Here is a 17,040-nt window from a genome sequence, read left to right on the forward strand (position 1 = left end):
AGGGAAGAGGTTTAACATGTACCATTTATCATTGTGTTGCAGTAGTGTTTTTGAGATTGTATACAGTGTCTGTCTGTCTGTCTGTCTGTCTGTCTGTCTGTCTGTCTGTCTGTCTGTCTGTCTGTCTGTCTGTCTGTCTGTCTGTCTGTCTGTCTGTCTGTCTGTCTGTCTGTCTGTCTGTCTGTCTGTCTGTCTGTCTGTCTGTCTGTCTGTCTGTCTGTCTGTCTGTCTGTGTGTGTGTGTGTGTGTGTGTGTGTGTGTGTGTGTGTGTGTGTGTGTGTGTGTGTGTGTGTGTGTGCGCGCGCGTGTGTGCGCGTGCATGCGTGTACATGTGTGTATGGAATTGAGCCATTGTTTTGGCATTGGTATGCTGGCAGGCACATGGTTGAGTAGCTCCACTGTGGCAGGCTCATATGCAGCTGAGGGGGCTGAGAGAGAGAGAGAGAGAGAGAGAGAGAGAGAGAGAGAGAGAGAGATAGAGAAGAATGAGTGAGTGAGTGAGTGAGAGAGTGAGCGGAGTGAGAGAGAGAGAGAGAGAAAGAGAGAGAGACAGAGAGCGAGCACGAGCAGCGGCATTCCACTAGTCAGAGCTAACCCTATCTCAACCCCCAGCCTACCTGCTATCTTCTCACAGACACAGTGATGCAGGATCCCAACACGCTGTGCTGAGAGTGAGCTCCTTCTGCTTCTGACACACCACACAACACAGCACACAACTCTCTTCTCAGCCAAACACAACCGGTGAGTTTCTACCTTTTCTGTGTTTGTTTTTCTGTGCTTATTGGGCTGTTCATTTCTGGCTTTTTGCTTGTTTCTAGTAGAAGTAGTAGCAGCATATTTGCTGTGAGTGGACTTTTGGGATGGCTCATACTGTTAGCATCATAGGATTGTAACTTGCTGTATCTTGATTCTGTTCTTTAGTTTGGTTGAAATATAAAGACAACACAGCCTAACTGTTTCTCTGGTTCGTGAGGTGGCTAGCTAACTGCACTGTTGTTGTTTCTGGTATAAAAATATCATGCCAAGGGGTCTCTTGATTGAGTAATCTTTTAATCTGTGTAATCCTGGACATTTGTGCTCTGCTGTCCGATTCTCCCCATGGGGGGTCTGTCAGTCTAATTTAAGGGGTCTGGGCATTATTAAGCAAAAACACTTTCCTTTCTAGACACAATCTGAAAGCCCGAAGAGTCACCCTCTAACTAACTAACTGGACCAGATGTAACTAACATAGTTCCTCTCCACTTTAGTAGTTTAGTAGTTTCTCTATCCATTTACTACTGGATGGGAGTGTCTTTACGTTTTAGTTCATGCTTTGTGGATATTGTCCTTGACATGTACACAGACACAAATACACTAACACCCACACACACGCAAATGTGGCAACCAAACACACAAATCACCTCCTTACTCTGTACACCCACATACTGAATCTCATCACCTTAGAGAGATTCTGTAGTTAAGTGAAGAAAATTACTTCATAGAAACACTATTACATGGATTTTGGTACTGTTCTCATAGCCCAAAGAGCTATGAGGCTGTCATTGTAAATAAGAATGTGTTCTTAACTGACTTGCCTAGTCTACAGCCAGTGGTAAATGTAAATGTATCTTCATACTAGTTAACACGACATGTTGAAGCTGTAATATGCAACTTTTTGGGCAACCCGACCAAATTCACATAGAAATGTGAGCTATAGATATGTCATTCTCGTTGAACGCAAGTCTAAGAAGCGGTAGATCTGTTCTATGTGTGCTATTTTTATGCTCCCCATTCTTAGGTCCAGTTTTTGAGTCTTTTACTTTCGGTTTGGTACACCAGCTTCAAACAGCTGAAAATACAATATATTTGGCTTATGGAAAATATATTTCACAGCAGTTTAGATGGCACAGTGATTCTCTACACAATGACTGCTGATTTGGTCACATCAACTGAAACTATTCTAATTTTAGCAAACAGAAAATGGCAGAGCGATTTCTGCATATTGCACCTTTAAGTACAGTACATTCTTAGAAAAAATGGTCCCAAAAGGGTTCTTCAGCTGTCCCTATAGGATAATCTTTTTTGGTTCCGGGTAAAACCCTTTTGGGTTCCATGTAGAACCATCTATGGAAAGGGTTCTACATGGAACCCAAAGGGGTTCTACCTGGAACCAAAAATGGTTCCTCAAAGGGTTATCCTATGGTGACAACTGAAAAATCCTTTAAGATTCTAGATAACACCTTTTTTCTAAGAGTGTACAGTATGCTACTGTATATGGGTCAGTGTATCGCCAGTGGATCATGTAAATATATATATATATATATATATATATACACTGTATGTCCAGTTTCCATGCTAGAGGCAGATGCTAGAAGAGCTAGATTGGGAACCCTAACCCTTAATCCAGTGATCAGATTAGGGATGAGAGATTACAAGGTGTGTCTCTCTGGACTGTGACGGTGGCCAGTCTGAGATAGCTGGGGCTCAGGTTATTGTGGCTAGAACACATAATTAAATAGAACACGCCTATGTCTCTCCTAACATTTATTCCAATTGAATGTATTATTGACCAACATGGTTGACATGATCTGCACATTCTAGAGCTTTGCAGGTCTATGACATCAACCTCTCTAGTGGATTATAGGACCTCTATGAGTCAACTGGCCTCTCACCATGCAGACCCATCTCATTAGAGAATGTCAGTATGTAACTATGGTTATACATCATTATAGAGGCATATAACTATGATTATAGATTATTATAGCGGTAGATAACTTGACATATTCGAATGATCCCATGCTACACTGGACAAACAGTATGCTCACAATTGGGGTAAAACTCTAATTTAAAGGAACTTATTGTTTAACATTTGACTAGCTGTGTGCTTTGGTTACAGGTTTTCAATGTGATCATATACTGCATAGCTATTGTACAAACAATTAACCATTGTGATATGATTTATAACAATATTTGGAAACTGAGTAGTACCACATTGCCAATATTACTGTATATTAGCCAATTGTATTACATCAGATGTCTCCCTCCCTGTGGTTGCAGTATCTGATTGGCTGAGTAGTGGCCAAGGGGTTAGAGGTTAAAGATCAGTGTGTACATGAGTGACCTGTCGCTGGTGCTTTGTCTAGATCCTCTGTGCTCTTAGCAGCTACGTCACCTGCTGGAAACCTTCACCTCAAACAAGCCGCAACATACATATGCTGACATACACACACTCACACACACTGCGACTTGCTGGTAACAGTACAGCTGTGAGAGAGGTCTCTATTTTGAGCCTGGCTGGATCAGGGTAGAGAGGAGCACGCTATAGTGCCAACAGGTGGGGCGACGCTAACCGCCTCGACCTTCTGTAGCCTCCCTCTCTGTCCACGCTAGCTGTCTTGTCTCAGCTCCTGTAGGCTGCGGCTTCAGGTTATGAGGACAATAATGAAGCATGGGTGTGTTTGTGTGTGTGTGTGTCTCCCCAATTGGTAACGTGTGTGTGCACGTGTGTGTGTAGGTGGGTTGGATGAGTGTGTAGGTGGGAGATAGAGGGATGGGCCAGTGTGTGTATTTGCCAAAGGATGTCCATCTCCAGGTTGTGTGTGTGTATGCTGGAGACATGTCTCTATTTCAGCATACTGTATGTACAGTACAGTGTATGTGAGGTTACAGCTGTGACTAACACTGCACTCCTCTTCAGTCCCATATCGCCACCCACTCCTGCCTTCTCTCCATTTCCCAGTGTGTCTAATTCGCTGGTTATATAAATAAGATCCATAGACATTGTGTATGGCAGGTTTTACATAAAGATCCTATAATTCAATAGAATTATTCAACATAATTGTGATTCTAGTTAATTCTATAGGCTTGCATTTCAACTGCTCCCATTACAGGCCTGAGTAGCATCGTCACATACAGATATAGCATTCTATAGAGCACATCTCTGACAGGTCACATGGTCAGGAAGAATTCAATGGCCTAATACCTATATGTGTCAACGCCTGATACCCACTTACACTGTGGGATATGTTTAGTCTGGACTGGTTTTCAGGACATCGATCTGAAAGCTAGTTAGGCTGTTACCGATCTGGTAGCCTAATGGTAACCTAATTACCAATCTAATATCCTACCCAGGCTAGGGCTGCAGGTTAGCGGAAAGAACTACACCGTCACTGGATACTGGGGCCCAGAGTTGATCCTGGTCCGGTCACGTGGTCAGGGAAAACAAGTCATGATGGAGTCAATCAAACTCTGGTTCAGATATGAGTTGTATGCTATAGAACAGGCAAATAGACCTGGGACACCAGGTGGGTGCAATTAATGATCAGGCAGAACAGCGATACTCCAGACCTCCAAGCATGGATGAAATACCTGCTATAGAGAAGAAACTGTTCCTGATATATGTTGGAAGTTATTAGGCTACAGAGGGGTCGGCGTCAGAACGTCTGTGTCTGATGTTGCTGCAATTAAGTGTGGAGCATGGCAATAATTACTTTCACACACGTGCATGTGCGCGGACCAAACACTCTCACACACACACACACTCGCACATACATGTAGGCACACTGGGCAGTACGTGCTGCATTGTTCATGTGTGTATGGAATGCATATGAAGTCTGCAGCCTTGTGGTATCATGGTGTATTATATTTCATAGACATAGTGACAAGGCCCAGATAAAGGTGGACACGGTGACATTTGAGTAATCCAGGTGCTAACTGAAATGTTAACTTCGCTGCCACACAAATAAACTTCCTTGGTCATTTGACATGAGACTCCTCACTTCACCTCATATTTTGGGGATTTCAATCCATATCTGGAATATGTAGATACAATTCCCTATAATTGTAGATGCTGACATTCACAAAATGCTTCAAAATAGTGAATTTAACTCCTAGAGAAAATACATTTAAGCAATAGTGCATCGAAAAAAGGGTCAGCTTAATAGCAATCTTTAATAAACACAAGGGGAGACAGAGAGCTGGTTTCAAGCGCAGGTGGTTATTGCAAAGGACCACAGGAGGAGGCATGTAGCTGGGTCCAGGGGCAGGCAGAAAGTCATACACAGGGGGTCCAAAAGGGCAACAGTACAGGGAAAAGGCTAGTAAAGTAGTCTGCAAGATCAGGTAGATCATTCACAGGAAAACCCAGCACTCTGAAAGACATGTGTGTGATAATGACATACAGGTGTGTGAACAAGTGATTAGAATTCAGGTGATTGGGATCTGGAGAGTGAGCTGCGTTCAGGGGATCTAGGTGTTTGAGGGTGTGAGTTGGAAGCAGACGTTACAGTACCCCCCCCCCCACACACTCTTAACAGCCTAGGAAGCTGAGCAGGGGGCCTCCCCCAGGGGCGTGGAGCTGGGCGGTCAGGACAGTGACTTTGGAAAGCCAGGATCATGGCTGGGTCGAGGATGTCCTGGACGGGGACCCAGGAGCGTTCTGGATTGGGTCCGTACCTCTCCCAATCCACCAGGTAGTGGATGTCACCCAGGCACTTGGAGTCAAGGAGGGCTCGGAAGGAATAAGCCGATGCACTGCCGGTGTCAAACGGAGGGGGTGTGCCACAGGAGGATGGAGAGCGCTGTACCTCACAAGCTTGAGAAGGGACACATGGAAGGATAAGGAGATCCTGTAATGGCGGGGCAACTGGAGACAGTAAGTGGCAGGATTGGTGCGGTGTGTTATTTTGAATGGACCAATGAACTGGGGACTGAACTTTTTGCAGGGGTCACGAAGCCGGATGTCCCGGGTAGAGAGCCACACCCGTTGCCCAGGGTGAAAGAGTGGAGTAGGTCAGTGACACCGGTCAGTGAACCGCTTCGGGGAAAGGGAAGTGTGATGGAGGTGCCGATTTGCAGTCTCCCAAACCTGCTCGCTCTGTCGAAACCACTCATCGATGGCAGGCACAGTTCTGGGCTCTGTCTCCCATGGGAACACGGGGGGTTGGTATCCGAGGACAGTGAAAAGAAGTGAGATGGAGTGAGGAATGCACCAGGGAGTGAGGAATGCGTATTCAGCCCAGGCTAGATAGCAACTCCACTAGTGTGGTTGGTGGGTGCAGTGTTGGCGAAGGTACTTCTCTATTTCCTGATTCAGGCTTTCAGTCTGCCCATTGTTTGGAGATGGTATCCCGAGGATAGGCTGATGGAGACCCCCAGTCGGTCGCAGAAGGCTCGCCACACCCTGGAGACGAACTGGGGTCCCCAATCCGAAGCGATGTCTTCCGGGATCCCTTACAGACGAAACACCTGTTGGAACATGGACGCCATTTCCATGGGATTAGGTAGATGCGGAAGGGGGTTGAGTCGGCACATCTTCCATTACAACTAAAATAGTCATGAAGCCTGAAGAGTCCGGCAGATCTGTGAGGAAATCCATGGCAATGTGGGACCATGGTCGGTGTGCTGTAGGTAAAGGCTCGAGCTTACCGCTAGGTAGTTGGCGAGGGATCTTTGCCCAGGCACAGACAGGACAGGAAAGAACGTCATCTCAGACCTCGGCTGTTAGGGACTCCGTGGTTCGGGTGATTCCGGGATGGGGTCTGATTAGTTGGGGTCTGACGCATGCAGGTCTTGCCTGCAGGGGTGTCGGGAGGTGCTGGGTCATGGTGTAGGGCCTCTTGGACAGCTGCTTGGATTTCCCACTGTATGGGTCCCACGACACAAGCAGGATGGGCTCGGGAGCTGGGTTGAGGAAGGGGCGTCAAATAGACGGGATAAAGAATCAGCCTTCACATTTTTCTCGCAGGGCAGGTAGATGCTGGTGAAGTTGAATCGGGTGAAGAGTGCCCAGCGAGCCTGTCTGGGGTTGAGCTCTTAACACTTCTTAAGTACTCCAAATTGCGGTAGTCGGTAAGAACAAGGAATGGGTGACGAGCTCCCTCTAACCAGTGGCGCCACTCTTCAATAGCCAGCTTAATGGCGAGGAGCTCTCGGTTCCCAACATCATAGTTCCTCTCATCGGGTGACAGATTCTTGGAAAAGAAGCCACGTGGGTGTAATTTGGGAGGTGTCCCGACCCACTGAGAAAGAACCGCTCCCACGCTGACCTTGGATGCATTCACCTCCAGAACAAAATGAAGGGTAGGATTTGGCTGCCTAAGGGTGGGTGCAGAGGTGAAGAGGCATTTCAAGGTCTCAAATGCATTAAGGGTGGTATCAGTCCATTGGAGGGTACGGGTTTTTTGACTGGTGAGAGCTGAGAGGAGCGGTTGTGCTGCTGCAGTTTCGGATAAACTGGCGGTAGTAGTTGGAGAATCCTAGGAAACATTGTAGTTCCTTTACGGTGGTAGGTTTGGGCCAGTTAAGCACGACTGTGACTTTGCCTTTGTCCATGTTGACCCCTCCTGGTGTCAGCGCAAACCCTAGGAAGGTTATCGTAGTAACATGAAATGCGCTCTTCTCAGCCTTGACATAAAGATGGTGGTCCTGTAGCCGTTGGAGGACCTGTTGCACATGGACATGTCTTCGCAAGGGAGTGAGAGAGATCAAGATATCAATGTACACGATGAAGAACTGTCCATGTCCTGGAAAACTTCATTCATGAAGACTGGAAGACTGCGGGAGCATTGGTGAGACCGTAGGGCATAACCAGGTATTCACGATGACCCCTAGAGGTGATGAACGCTGTCTTCCACTCATACCCACTTTGGATACGGAGCAGGTTGTAAGCACTACGTAGGTCCAGTTTGGAGTAGATGGTAGCCTGTCCTACTTGTTAGTGCAGCCGGAATCAGAGGAAGAGGGAAGCGATTCTTGATGGTAAGGGCATTGAGGGGTTGGTAATCTAAGCAGGGATGGAGACTACCACTACTTCCGGCGCCGACAGAGATGGCCGCCTCGCTTCGCGTTCCTAGGAAACTATGCAGTTTTTTGTTTTTTTACGTGTTATTTCTTACATTAGTACCCCAGGTCATCTTAGGTTTCATTACATACAGTCGAGAAGAACTACTGAATATAAGCATCAACTCAGCATCAACTCACCATCAGTACGACCAAGAATATGTTTTTCGCGACGCGGATCCTGTGTTCTGCCTTACAAACAGGACAACGGAGTGGATCCTATGCAGCGACCCAAAAAAAACGACTCCGAAAGAGAGGGAAACGAGGCGGTCTTCTGGTCAGACTCCGGAGACGGGCACAGCGCGCACCACTCCCTAGCATTCTTCTTGCCAATGTCCAGTCTCTTGACAACAAGGTTGATGAAATCCGAGCAAGGGTAGCATTCCAGAGGGACATCAGAGACTGTAACGTTCTTTGCTTCACGGAAACGTGGCTTACTGGAGAGACGCTATCCGAAGCGGTGCAGCCAACAGGTTTCTCCACGCATCGCGCAGACAGGAAAAAACATCTTTCTGGTAAAAAGAGGGGCGGGGGCGTATGCCTTATGACTAACGTGACATGGTGCGATGAAAGAAACATACAGGAACTCAAATCCTTCTGTTCACCTGATTTAGAATTCCTCACAATCAAATGTAGACCGCATTATCTACCAAGAGAATTCTCTTCGATTATAATCACAGCCGTATATATCCCCCCCCAAGCAGACACATCGATGGCTCTGAACGAACTTTATTTAACTCTCTGCAAACTGGAAACAATTTATCCGGAGGCTGCATTCATTGTAGCTGGGGATTTTAACAAGGCTAATCTGAAAACAAGACTCCCCAAATTTTATCAGCATATCGATTGCGCAACCAGGGGAGGAAAGACCTTGGACCATTGTTACTCTAACTTCCGCGACGCATATAAGGCCCTGCCCCGCCCCCCTTTCGGAAAAGCTGACCACGACTCCATTTTGTTGATCCCTGCCTACAGACAGAAACTAAAACAAGAGGCTCCCACGCTGAGGTCTGTCCAACGCTGGTCCGACCAAGCTGACTCCACACTCCAAGACTGCTTCCATCACGTGGACTGGGAGATGTTTCGTATTGCGTCAGATAACAACATTGACGAATACGCTGATTCGGTGTGCGAGTTCATTAGAACGTGCGTTGAAGATGTCGTTCCCATAGCAACGATTAAAACATTCCCTAACCAGAAACCGTGGATTGATGGCAGCATTCGTGTGAAACTGAAAGCGCGAACCACTGCTTTTAATCAGGGCAAGGTGTCTGGTAACATGACCGAATACAAACAGTGCAGCTATTCCCTCCGCAAGGCTATCAAACAAGCTAAGCGCCAGTACAGAGACAAAGTAGAATCTCAATTCAACGGCTCAGACACAAGAGGCATGTGGCAGGGTCTACAGTCAATCACGGACTACAGGAAGAAACCCAGCCCAGTCACGGACCAGGATGTCTTGCTCCCAGGCAGACTAAATAACTTTTTTGCCCGCTTTGAGGACAATACAGTGCCACTGACACGGCCTGCAACGAAAACATGCGGTCTCTCCTTCACTGCAGCCGAGGTGAGTAAGACATTTAAACGTGTTAACCCTCGCAAGGCTGCAGGCCCAGATGGCATCCCCAGCCGCGCCCTCAGAGCATGCGCAGACCAGCTGGCCGGTGTGTTTACGGACATATTCAATCAATCCCTATACCAGTCTGCTGTTCCCACATGCTTCAAGAGGGCCACCATTGTTCCTGTTCCCAAGAAAGCTAAGGTAACTGAGCTAAATGACTACCGCCCCGTAGCACTCACATCCGTCATCATGAAGTGCTTTGAGAGACTAGTCAAGGACCATATCACCTCCACCCTACCTGACACCCTAGACCCACTCCAATTTGCTTACCGCCCAAATAGGTCCACAGACGATGCAATCTCAACCACACTGCACACTGCCCTAACCCATCTGGACAAGAGGAATACCTATGTGAGAATGCTGTTCATCGACTACAGCTCGGCATTCAACACCATAGTACCCTCCAAGCTCGTCATCAAGCTCGAGACCCTGGGTCTCGACCCCGCCCTGTGCAACTGGGTACTGGACTTCCTGACGGGCCGCCCCCAGGTGGTGAGGGTAGGCAACAACATCTCCTCCCCGCTGATCCTCAACACTGGGGCCCCACAAGGTTGCGTTCTGAGCCCTCTCCTGTACTCCCTGTTCACCCACGACTGCGTGGCCACGCACGCCTCCAACTCAATCATCAAGTTTGCGGACGACACAACAGTGGTAGGCTTGATTTACCAACAACGATGAGACGGCCTACAGGGAGGAGGTGAGGGCCCTCGGAGTGTGGTGTCAGGAAAACAACCTCACACTCAACGTCAACAAAACTAAGGAGATGATTGTGGACTTCAGGAAACAGCAGAGGGAACACCCCCCTATCCACATCGATGGAACAGTAGTGGAGAGGGTAGCAAGTTTTAAGTTCCTCGGCATACACATCACAGACAAACTGAATTGGTCCACTCACACAGACAGCATCGTGAAGAAGGCGCAGCAGCGCCTCTTCAACCTCAGGAGGCTGAAGAAATTCGGCTTGTCACCAAAAGCACTCACAAACTTCTACAGATGCACAATCGAGAGCATCCTGGCGGGCTGTATCACCGCCTGGTATGGCAACTGCACCGCCCTCAACCGTAAGGCTCTCCAGAGGGTAGTGAGGTCTGCACAACGCATCACCGGGGGCAAACTACCTGCCCTCCAGGACACCTACACCACCCGATGTCACAGGAAGGCCATAAAGATCATCAAGGACATCAACCACCCGAGCCACTGCCTGTTCACCCCGCTATCATCCAGAAGGCGAGGTCAGTACAGGTGCATCAAAGCTGGGACCGAGAGACTGAAAAACAGCTTCTATCTCAAGGCCATCAGACTGTTAAACAGCCACCACTAACACTGAGTGGCTGCTGCCAACACACTGACACTGACTCAACTCCAGCCACTTTAATAATGGGAATTGATGGGAAATGATGTAAATATATCACTAGCCACTTTAAACAATGCTACCTTATATAAATGTTACTTACCCTACATTATTCATCTCATATGCATACGTATATACTGTACTCTATATCATCGACGGTATCCGTATGTAATACATGTATCACTAGCCACTTTATACTATACTATGCCACTTTGTTTACATACTCATCTCATTTGTACATACTGTATCCGATACCATCTACTGTATCTTGCCTATGCTGCTCTGTACCATCACTCATTCATATATCCTTATGTACATATTCTTTATCCCCTTACACTGTGTACAAGACAGTAGTTTTGGAATTGTTAGTTAGATTACTTGTTATTACTGCATTGTTGGAACTAGAAGCACAAGCATTTCGCTACACTCGCATTAACATCTGCTAACCATGTGTATGTGACAAATAAAATTTGATTTGATTTGATTTTTTTTTTTTTTTTTACAAAAAAAGAAACTGGATGCAGCCGGAGATGTGGATGGACGGATGAATTTTCTGGCGAGAGCCTCTCCTATATAGTTGTCTATAGCCTCATTCTCTGTGATGGACAAGGGGTAGGTCCGACACTTAGGGGGCGATGCCCGAGGAAGGAGGTCGATCGCGCTGTCCTCCGGGTGATGAGGGGGCAGAATAGACGCCTTTTTCTTGCTGAAGACACTCAGGAACTGGGCATATATAGGTGGGATGTGGGTTGGAATGGCAGACCCCGATCCTTCTATAGAGGTGACTTGACAGGGTAGACTGAAGCAGTTCTTAAAACAAACGGGAGACCATGACAGGAGTTCCCCTTGCCACCAGGAGATGGCAGGGTCGTGAAGGCTAAGCCTTGAGGGGTGACCAAGGATGAGGGGTTCTTTAGGTGAAGACAACACCATTAACTTAATGACCTCTGAGTGAAGGAGGCCAATCTGAAGGGTGGTACTTTCGGTCATGCGATTCACAAGATCAGTTTCCGAGAGGTTGTCCATCCAGCGCATTAATCCTAAAGGGAGGATTAACAGGGATTAGCTTGACCCTTAACTGTTGTGCCAATTGTTCATCAATTAAATTTCCTGCAGCCCCAGAGTCCACTAATCCCTCCACAAACTGAGTGACCCCATTAGCAGAAAGAAGAGCTGCCTTCAGGTAATGTTCAAAAACGTAGAGATGCTTACCCGGGCAGAAGTGGAGCAGTCGTGGTCACCCCTTCGTGGAGGACAAATTGGACAGCTATTGAGTAGGTGGTTACTCTTGCCACAATAGAGGCACAGGTTTTTACGTAACCTCCGGCGTCTCTAGGCAGGCGTGAGAGGGGCACGGCCGAGTTCCTGGGTGAAACAGGAATGGACTGGCGAAGGAGGTTGCAGAGTTCATCGATTCGTTCCTCCTGTCGGGCCAGACGCAGCTGCAGCGCCGCTGAATCCATCTGTCGTATTTGGTGAGGTATTCTATAATGAACACGAGGGGAGACAGAGAGCTGGTTTCAAACACAGGGCGTAGATGGTCATACACAGGGGGTCCAAAAGGGCAACAGTACCGGCAGGGAAAAGGCTAGTAACGTAGTCCGGGAGATCAGGCAATAGGTAGATCATTCACAGGAAAACCGGAGCTCTGAAAGACGTGTGTCACAAAACAAACAATAGCTCACAGTGATGGGGTGCAAAGAACTGAACTAAATAGTGTGTGATAATGACATACAGGTGTGTGAACAGGTGATTAGAATTCAGGTGGATGGGATCTGGAGCATGAGCTGCGTTCAGGGAATCTAGGTGTTTGAGAGTGTGAGCTGGAAAGTGAGCTGCGTTCAGTGGATCTATGCGTTTGAGGGTGTGAATTGGAAGCAGACGTTACACAATCAGACACTTTTGGAAAGCTGACGGACAGACAGACAGACAGACAGACAGACAGAGTGCCTTCAGAAAGTATTCATATTTTTTCCACATATTGTTAAATTACAGCCTTATTCTAAATAAATAAATAAAAATGATCCCTCAGCAATCTAAACACAATACCCCATAATGACAAAGTGAAAAACAGGTTTTTCTAAATTTTGGCAAATGTATTAAAAATAAAAAACAGAAATACCTTATTTACATAAGTATTGAGACCCTTGCTATGAGACTCAAAATTGAGCTCAGGTTTAAATTGATAATCCTTGAATTGGCAGTGCATGTTAGAGCAAAAGCCAAGCCATGGGGTTGTCCGTAGAGCTCCGAGACAGGATTGTGTCGAGGAACAGATCTGAAGTGTACCAAAAACATGTCTCCAAGGACACAGTGGCCTCCATCATTCTTAAATAGAAGAAGTTTGGAACCACCAAGACTTCCTAGAGCTGGCTGCCCGGCCAAACTGAGCAATCAGGGGAGAAGGGCCTTGTTCAGAGAGGTGACCAATAACCCGACGGTCACTCTGACAGAGCTCCAGAGTTCCTCTTTGGAGATGGGAGAACCTTCCAGAAGGACAACCATCTCTGCAGCACTCCACCAATCAGGCCTTTATGGTAGAGTGGCCAGACAGAAGCCTCTGTTAAAGGAACATTACATCCAAAAGGCACCTAAAGACTCTCAGACCATCAGAAACAAGATTCTCTGGTCTGATGAAACCAAGATTGAACACTTTGTTCTGATTGCCAAGCGTCACATCTGAAGAAAACCTGGCACCATCTCTACGGTGAAGCATGGTGGTGGATGTTTTTCAGTGGCAGGGACTGAGAGACTAGTCAGGATCGAAGCAAAGATGAACGGAGCAAAGTACAGAGAGATCCTTGATGAAAACCTGCTCCAGAGCACTCAGGACCTCTGACTGGGGCGAAGGTTCACCTTCCAACAGAACAAAGACAATATGCACACAGCAAAGACAATGCAGGAGTGGCTTTGGGACAAGTCTCTGAATGTCCTTGAGTGGCCCAGTCAGAGCTCAGATTTGAACCCGATCGAACATCTCTAGAGAGACCTGAAAATAACTGTGCAGCAACGCTCCCAATCTAGCCTGTCAGAGATTGAGAGGATCTGCAGAGAAGAATGGGAGAAACTCCCCAAATACAGGTGTGCCAAGCTTGTAGCGTCATACTCAAGAAGACTCGAGGCTGTAATCGCTGCCAAAGGTGCTTCAGCAAAGTACTGAGTAAAGGGTCTGCATACTTATATGTGATATTTTAGTTTTTACTTTCTATAAATTAGCCACATTTTTTAAAAGTGGTTTTGTCAGTATGGGGTATTGTGTGTAGACTGAAGATGATTTTTTTTTTTATCCATTTAGGATAAGGCTGTAATGTTAAAAAAATAATTACAAAATGTGCTGTAGATAAGATAGATGAGACAGATGAGACAGATAAGACAGATAAGACAGATAAGACAGATAGACAGATAGACAGACAGATAGATAGATAGATAGATAGATAGATAGATAGATAGATAGATAGATAGATAGATAGATAGATAGATAGATCTAGGAATAGTTTTAAATGGAGCCCTGCCATAGACATGTGGGAGAGGAAATATGTCCTTCAGCCTGTGAGAATATCTGGCCAGATACTTGGCCATCTAGCCATCTGTCTTCAGACAGAGATAGAAATTAAGCCAAGGCCTCCACACACCTTTTAAATCACACATCATATTTTCCCGGTTTCAACACGACTCTCAGCACCCGTCATTCCTATCTTAAGTTTCTGTGGTTTCAGAGGGAGCTTGCTACTAATGTGCCTTTTGAATACTGGGACACTATTTGCAGTTCCTCTGTATACATGAGACTAAACCAGTCCAGTTCAGCTCTAATTTCTGCACAGTTTATTATGACAGTCATATTGAACATTGTCTATTGTTACCAAATGATGCAACAGTAGGTATAATACAACAATAACTATATGTGCTCTCCTTTTCTTATACAGTAGTAATGGCTGGAAATAAAATAGCTATGTTTGGCCTGTGAGAAAGTCACTCAGTGTTGATTCTATTTCAATCTCTTCAAGGACACTAAACGATTGTTTTAACATCCCTTCCCTTTGGGGGTTGTCAATTAATGTATTTCTAGTATATTTTATTATTCTGTCATTGTTTGTTTGGAACTCAATGTCATTGGAGGCTGCTGCCCTGCCTTTCCATGGGGCATATTGTCAGGCAGCCATGCTATCTGATCCTGGCTGGGTCCATAGCTCAGGGATGTTATTTGAATGCCCCCTAACCTTGGAGTCCTGCCCTGACCTGCTTGCGGAAAGATATATCCTGCCTCCTGATGTGTTTATTTGAAGAGGGGACAGAGTGAGCTGACTCCGCACAATTAGTAACAGATCAACCTTAAATCACATGTGATAAACCCAGAGCTGAGCTGACTCACAATAGACAGCATGCAGGTAGAGCTCACAGCTCACTTTATCTTGAGGGGGATACTTTAGCAATAAGGTAGGAGGGGCTGTAGTACATGACGCAAAGAGATGTGCCTGGAAACAGCTGCTCAATATGACACTTTAGCAGTTTATCTCTTTAAACACCCTATGGGCCGGTTTCCCAGACACAGATTAAGCCTAGTCCTTAGGAGTAAACCCAGAGGTGCCGTATTGCTTTTATAAAACGGTTACCAAATATGACTCAAGTTTTTCCTGGTCAGGTGACACGGTGAAGAAAAACTCTGTGATCTTGCTATAGTTGATCATAGAATGATGTCACGTCTCGGCACAACATACTTACTTTACAAGTTATTATCATCAATCCAACTTCAATTCAGATTGAAGTGTCACATGGACTAAAGCTATATTTTCCCCCTTTCGTTTACTACATAACAGCACATCAGCCTTGGGGTCAAGTTAAAATCCTCATAGGTCATAGTACAACCTGTCAGTTCCTCTCTCTGTTTGCATGGTGGGTGCCATGTCCTCTTTATCTGCAGTTATTTACCGTGATCACATCACGGTGCATGTAAAAAATCTAGTAACGCTATGTCAGATTCCATACACAGCCCAGAGAGGCATGTGTGTCTGCCTAACTGCCTGCCCCATCCCTTTATAAACCAACCCCTCGCCTGGATAACTCTGCCATGTGACGTGTCACAGAGACATGCCTGTTATCCCAGTTGGCCTTGGTTTGGGCTTAGCCCTCGAACCCTTCCTGGTGACACACACCCTCCTTCACAGGCTGCCTCACACATACTCCCTCCCTTCCTCCCCAGACCCAGGCCCAAGCAGATACACTCCTGTCACAAGCTTCCAGGCCAACTCTGTTCTGTTCTCTCCAGCCTGCTGTCACCATCACATCACTGCCTCCTGTCTCTGTCACAGACCCTGCCAGGCCAAGCATACTAACTCTCTCTGTCTTTCTCTTTGTTTATGCCCCCCCCTCTCTCAACCATACATACACACAGACACATGCACACACATGCGCTCTCACAAATTATATTTCTCTCACACTCTCCTATACACTTCCGGGTAACGCTCTCGCTCCTCTTTGTGTTTCAGGGTCAGTATGGAGGAGGCCGACCTGTTGAAGGAGCGGCTCCAGGCCATAACGGTAAAGCTACAAAACAATACATCTTTATTGTTCCATTACACAGAGACAACAGACATTTGATCCTTTTTTTGCTGTCGCAGTACCCAAATTATTCTATTCATGTGAAAGAAAGAGTGGTGTTTCTGAAAGCTACACATTTAAATAGGTCAGAGGCATTTATGAAGCTATTTGTGTTGTGATGATTCTGCAAATGAGAATGGACGGCAACGGTATCTAGTAGCTGTGAAAGAGAGCTAGGAAATCATCAGGATATCTTGTTTTAGAAATGAAGGTCAAACACTTTAGTGTCAGGAAGTGAGAGTGAGCTCATCACTTCAGTTCAGTATGTAGTCTAAGAGGTCTATAGACCTGATCTCTTTCCTCATCTGATTTTCCTGTCTGGCTGTCTTCACGCTTCCCTGATTTCAGTAAACTTGCTTCGCTCTAGATGTGCATCCACAGAGCTAGCTGTCAGTGGACTAGACTTCATCTGGGATATCCATTCTCCCTGGGGCTTAGTAATACAAGGATCAAACATGGGACTATTAATAGACAACAATATGTCTGACCACCACACTTTACATGACAGATATGTCTATGCAGTTATAACTTTTCCACAAAAATGAAGACAGACAGGCATTATTTATCTTTGGTAATGCTAACAACCATTAGAAAATAAGCATTACATCTTCTGATCTAATGTATGAAGTATTGTGTGGTTCTACACACACAAAAA

At 46.1% G+C, this 17,040-nt stretch overlaps 1 protein-coding gene across 1 annotated transcript in view; it reads left to right on the forward strand.

Moving 5' to 3' along the window:
* The first annotated feature begins 482 nt into the window (after positions 1–482).
* Positions 483–17,040, forward strand: part of palmdb (palmdelphin b) — a 41,243-nt gene continuing 24,685 nt past the window's right edge. The window contains exons 1-2 of the mRNA XM_021620534.2: positions 483–741; positions 16,274–16,325. Of these exons, the coding sequence (XP_021476209.2) occupies positions 16,281–16,325 (45 nt within the window). The 5' untranslated portion in view covers positions 483–741; positions 16,274–16,280. The remainder of the gene's footprint in view (positions 742–16,273; positions 16,326–17,040) is intronic.

Source organism: Oncorhynchus mykiss, chromosome 11 (genome assembly GCF_013265735.2).
Source record: "Oncorhynchus mykiss isolate Arlee chromosome 11, USDA_OmykA_1.1, whole genome shotgun sequence".
Lineage (NCBI taxonomy): Eukaryota > Metazoa > Chordata > Actinopteri > Salmoniformes > Salmonidae > Oncorhynchus > Oncorhynchus mykiss.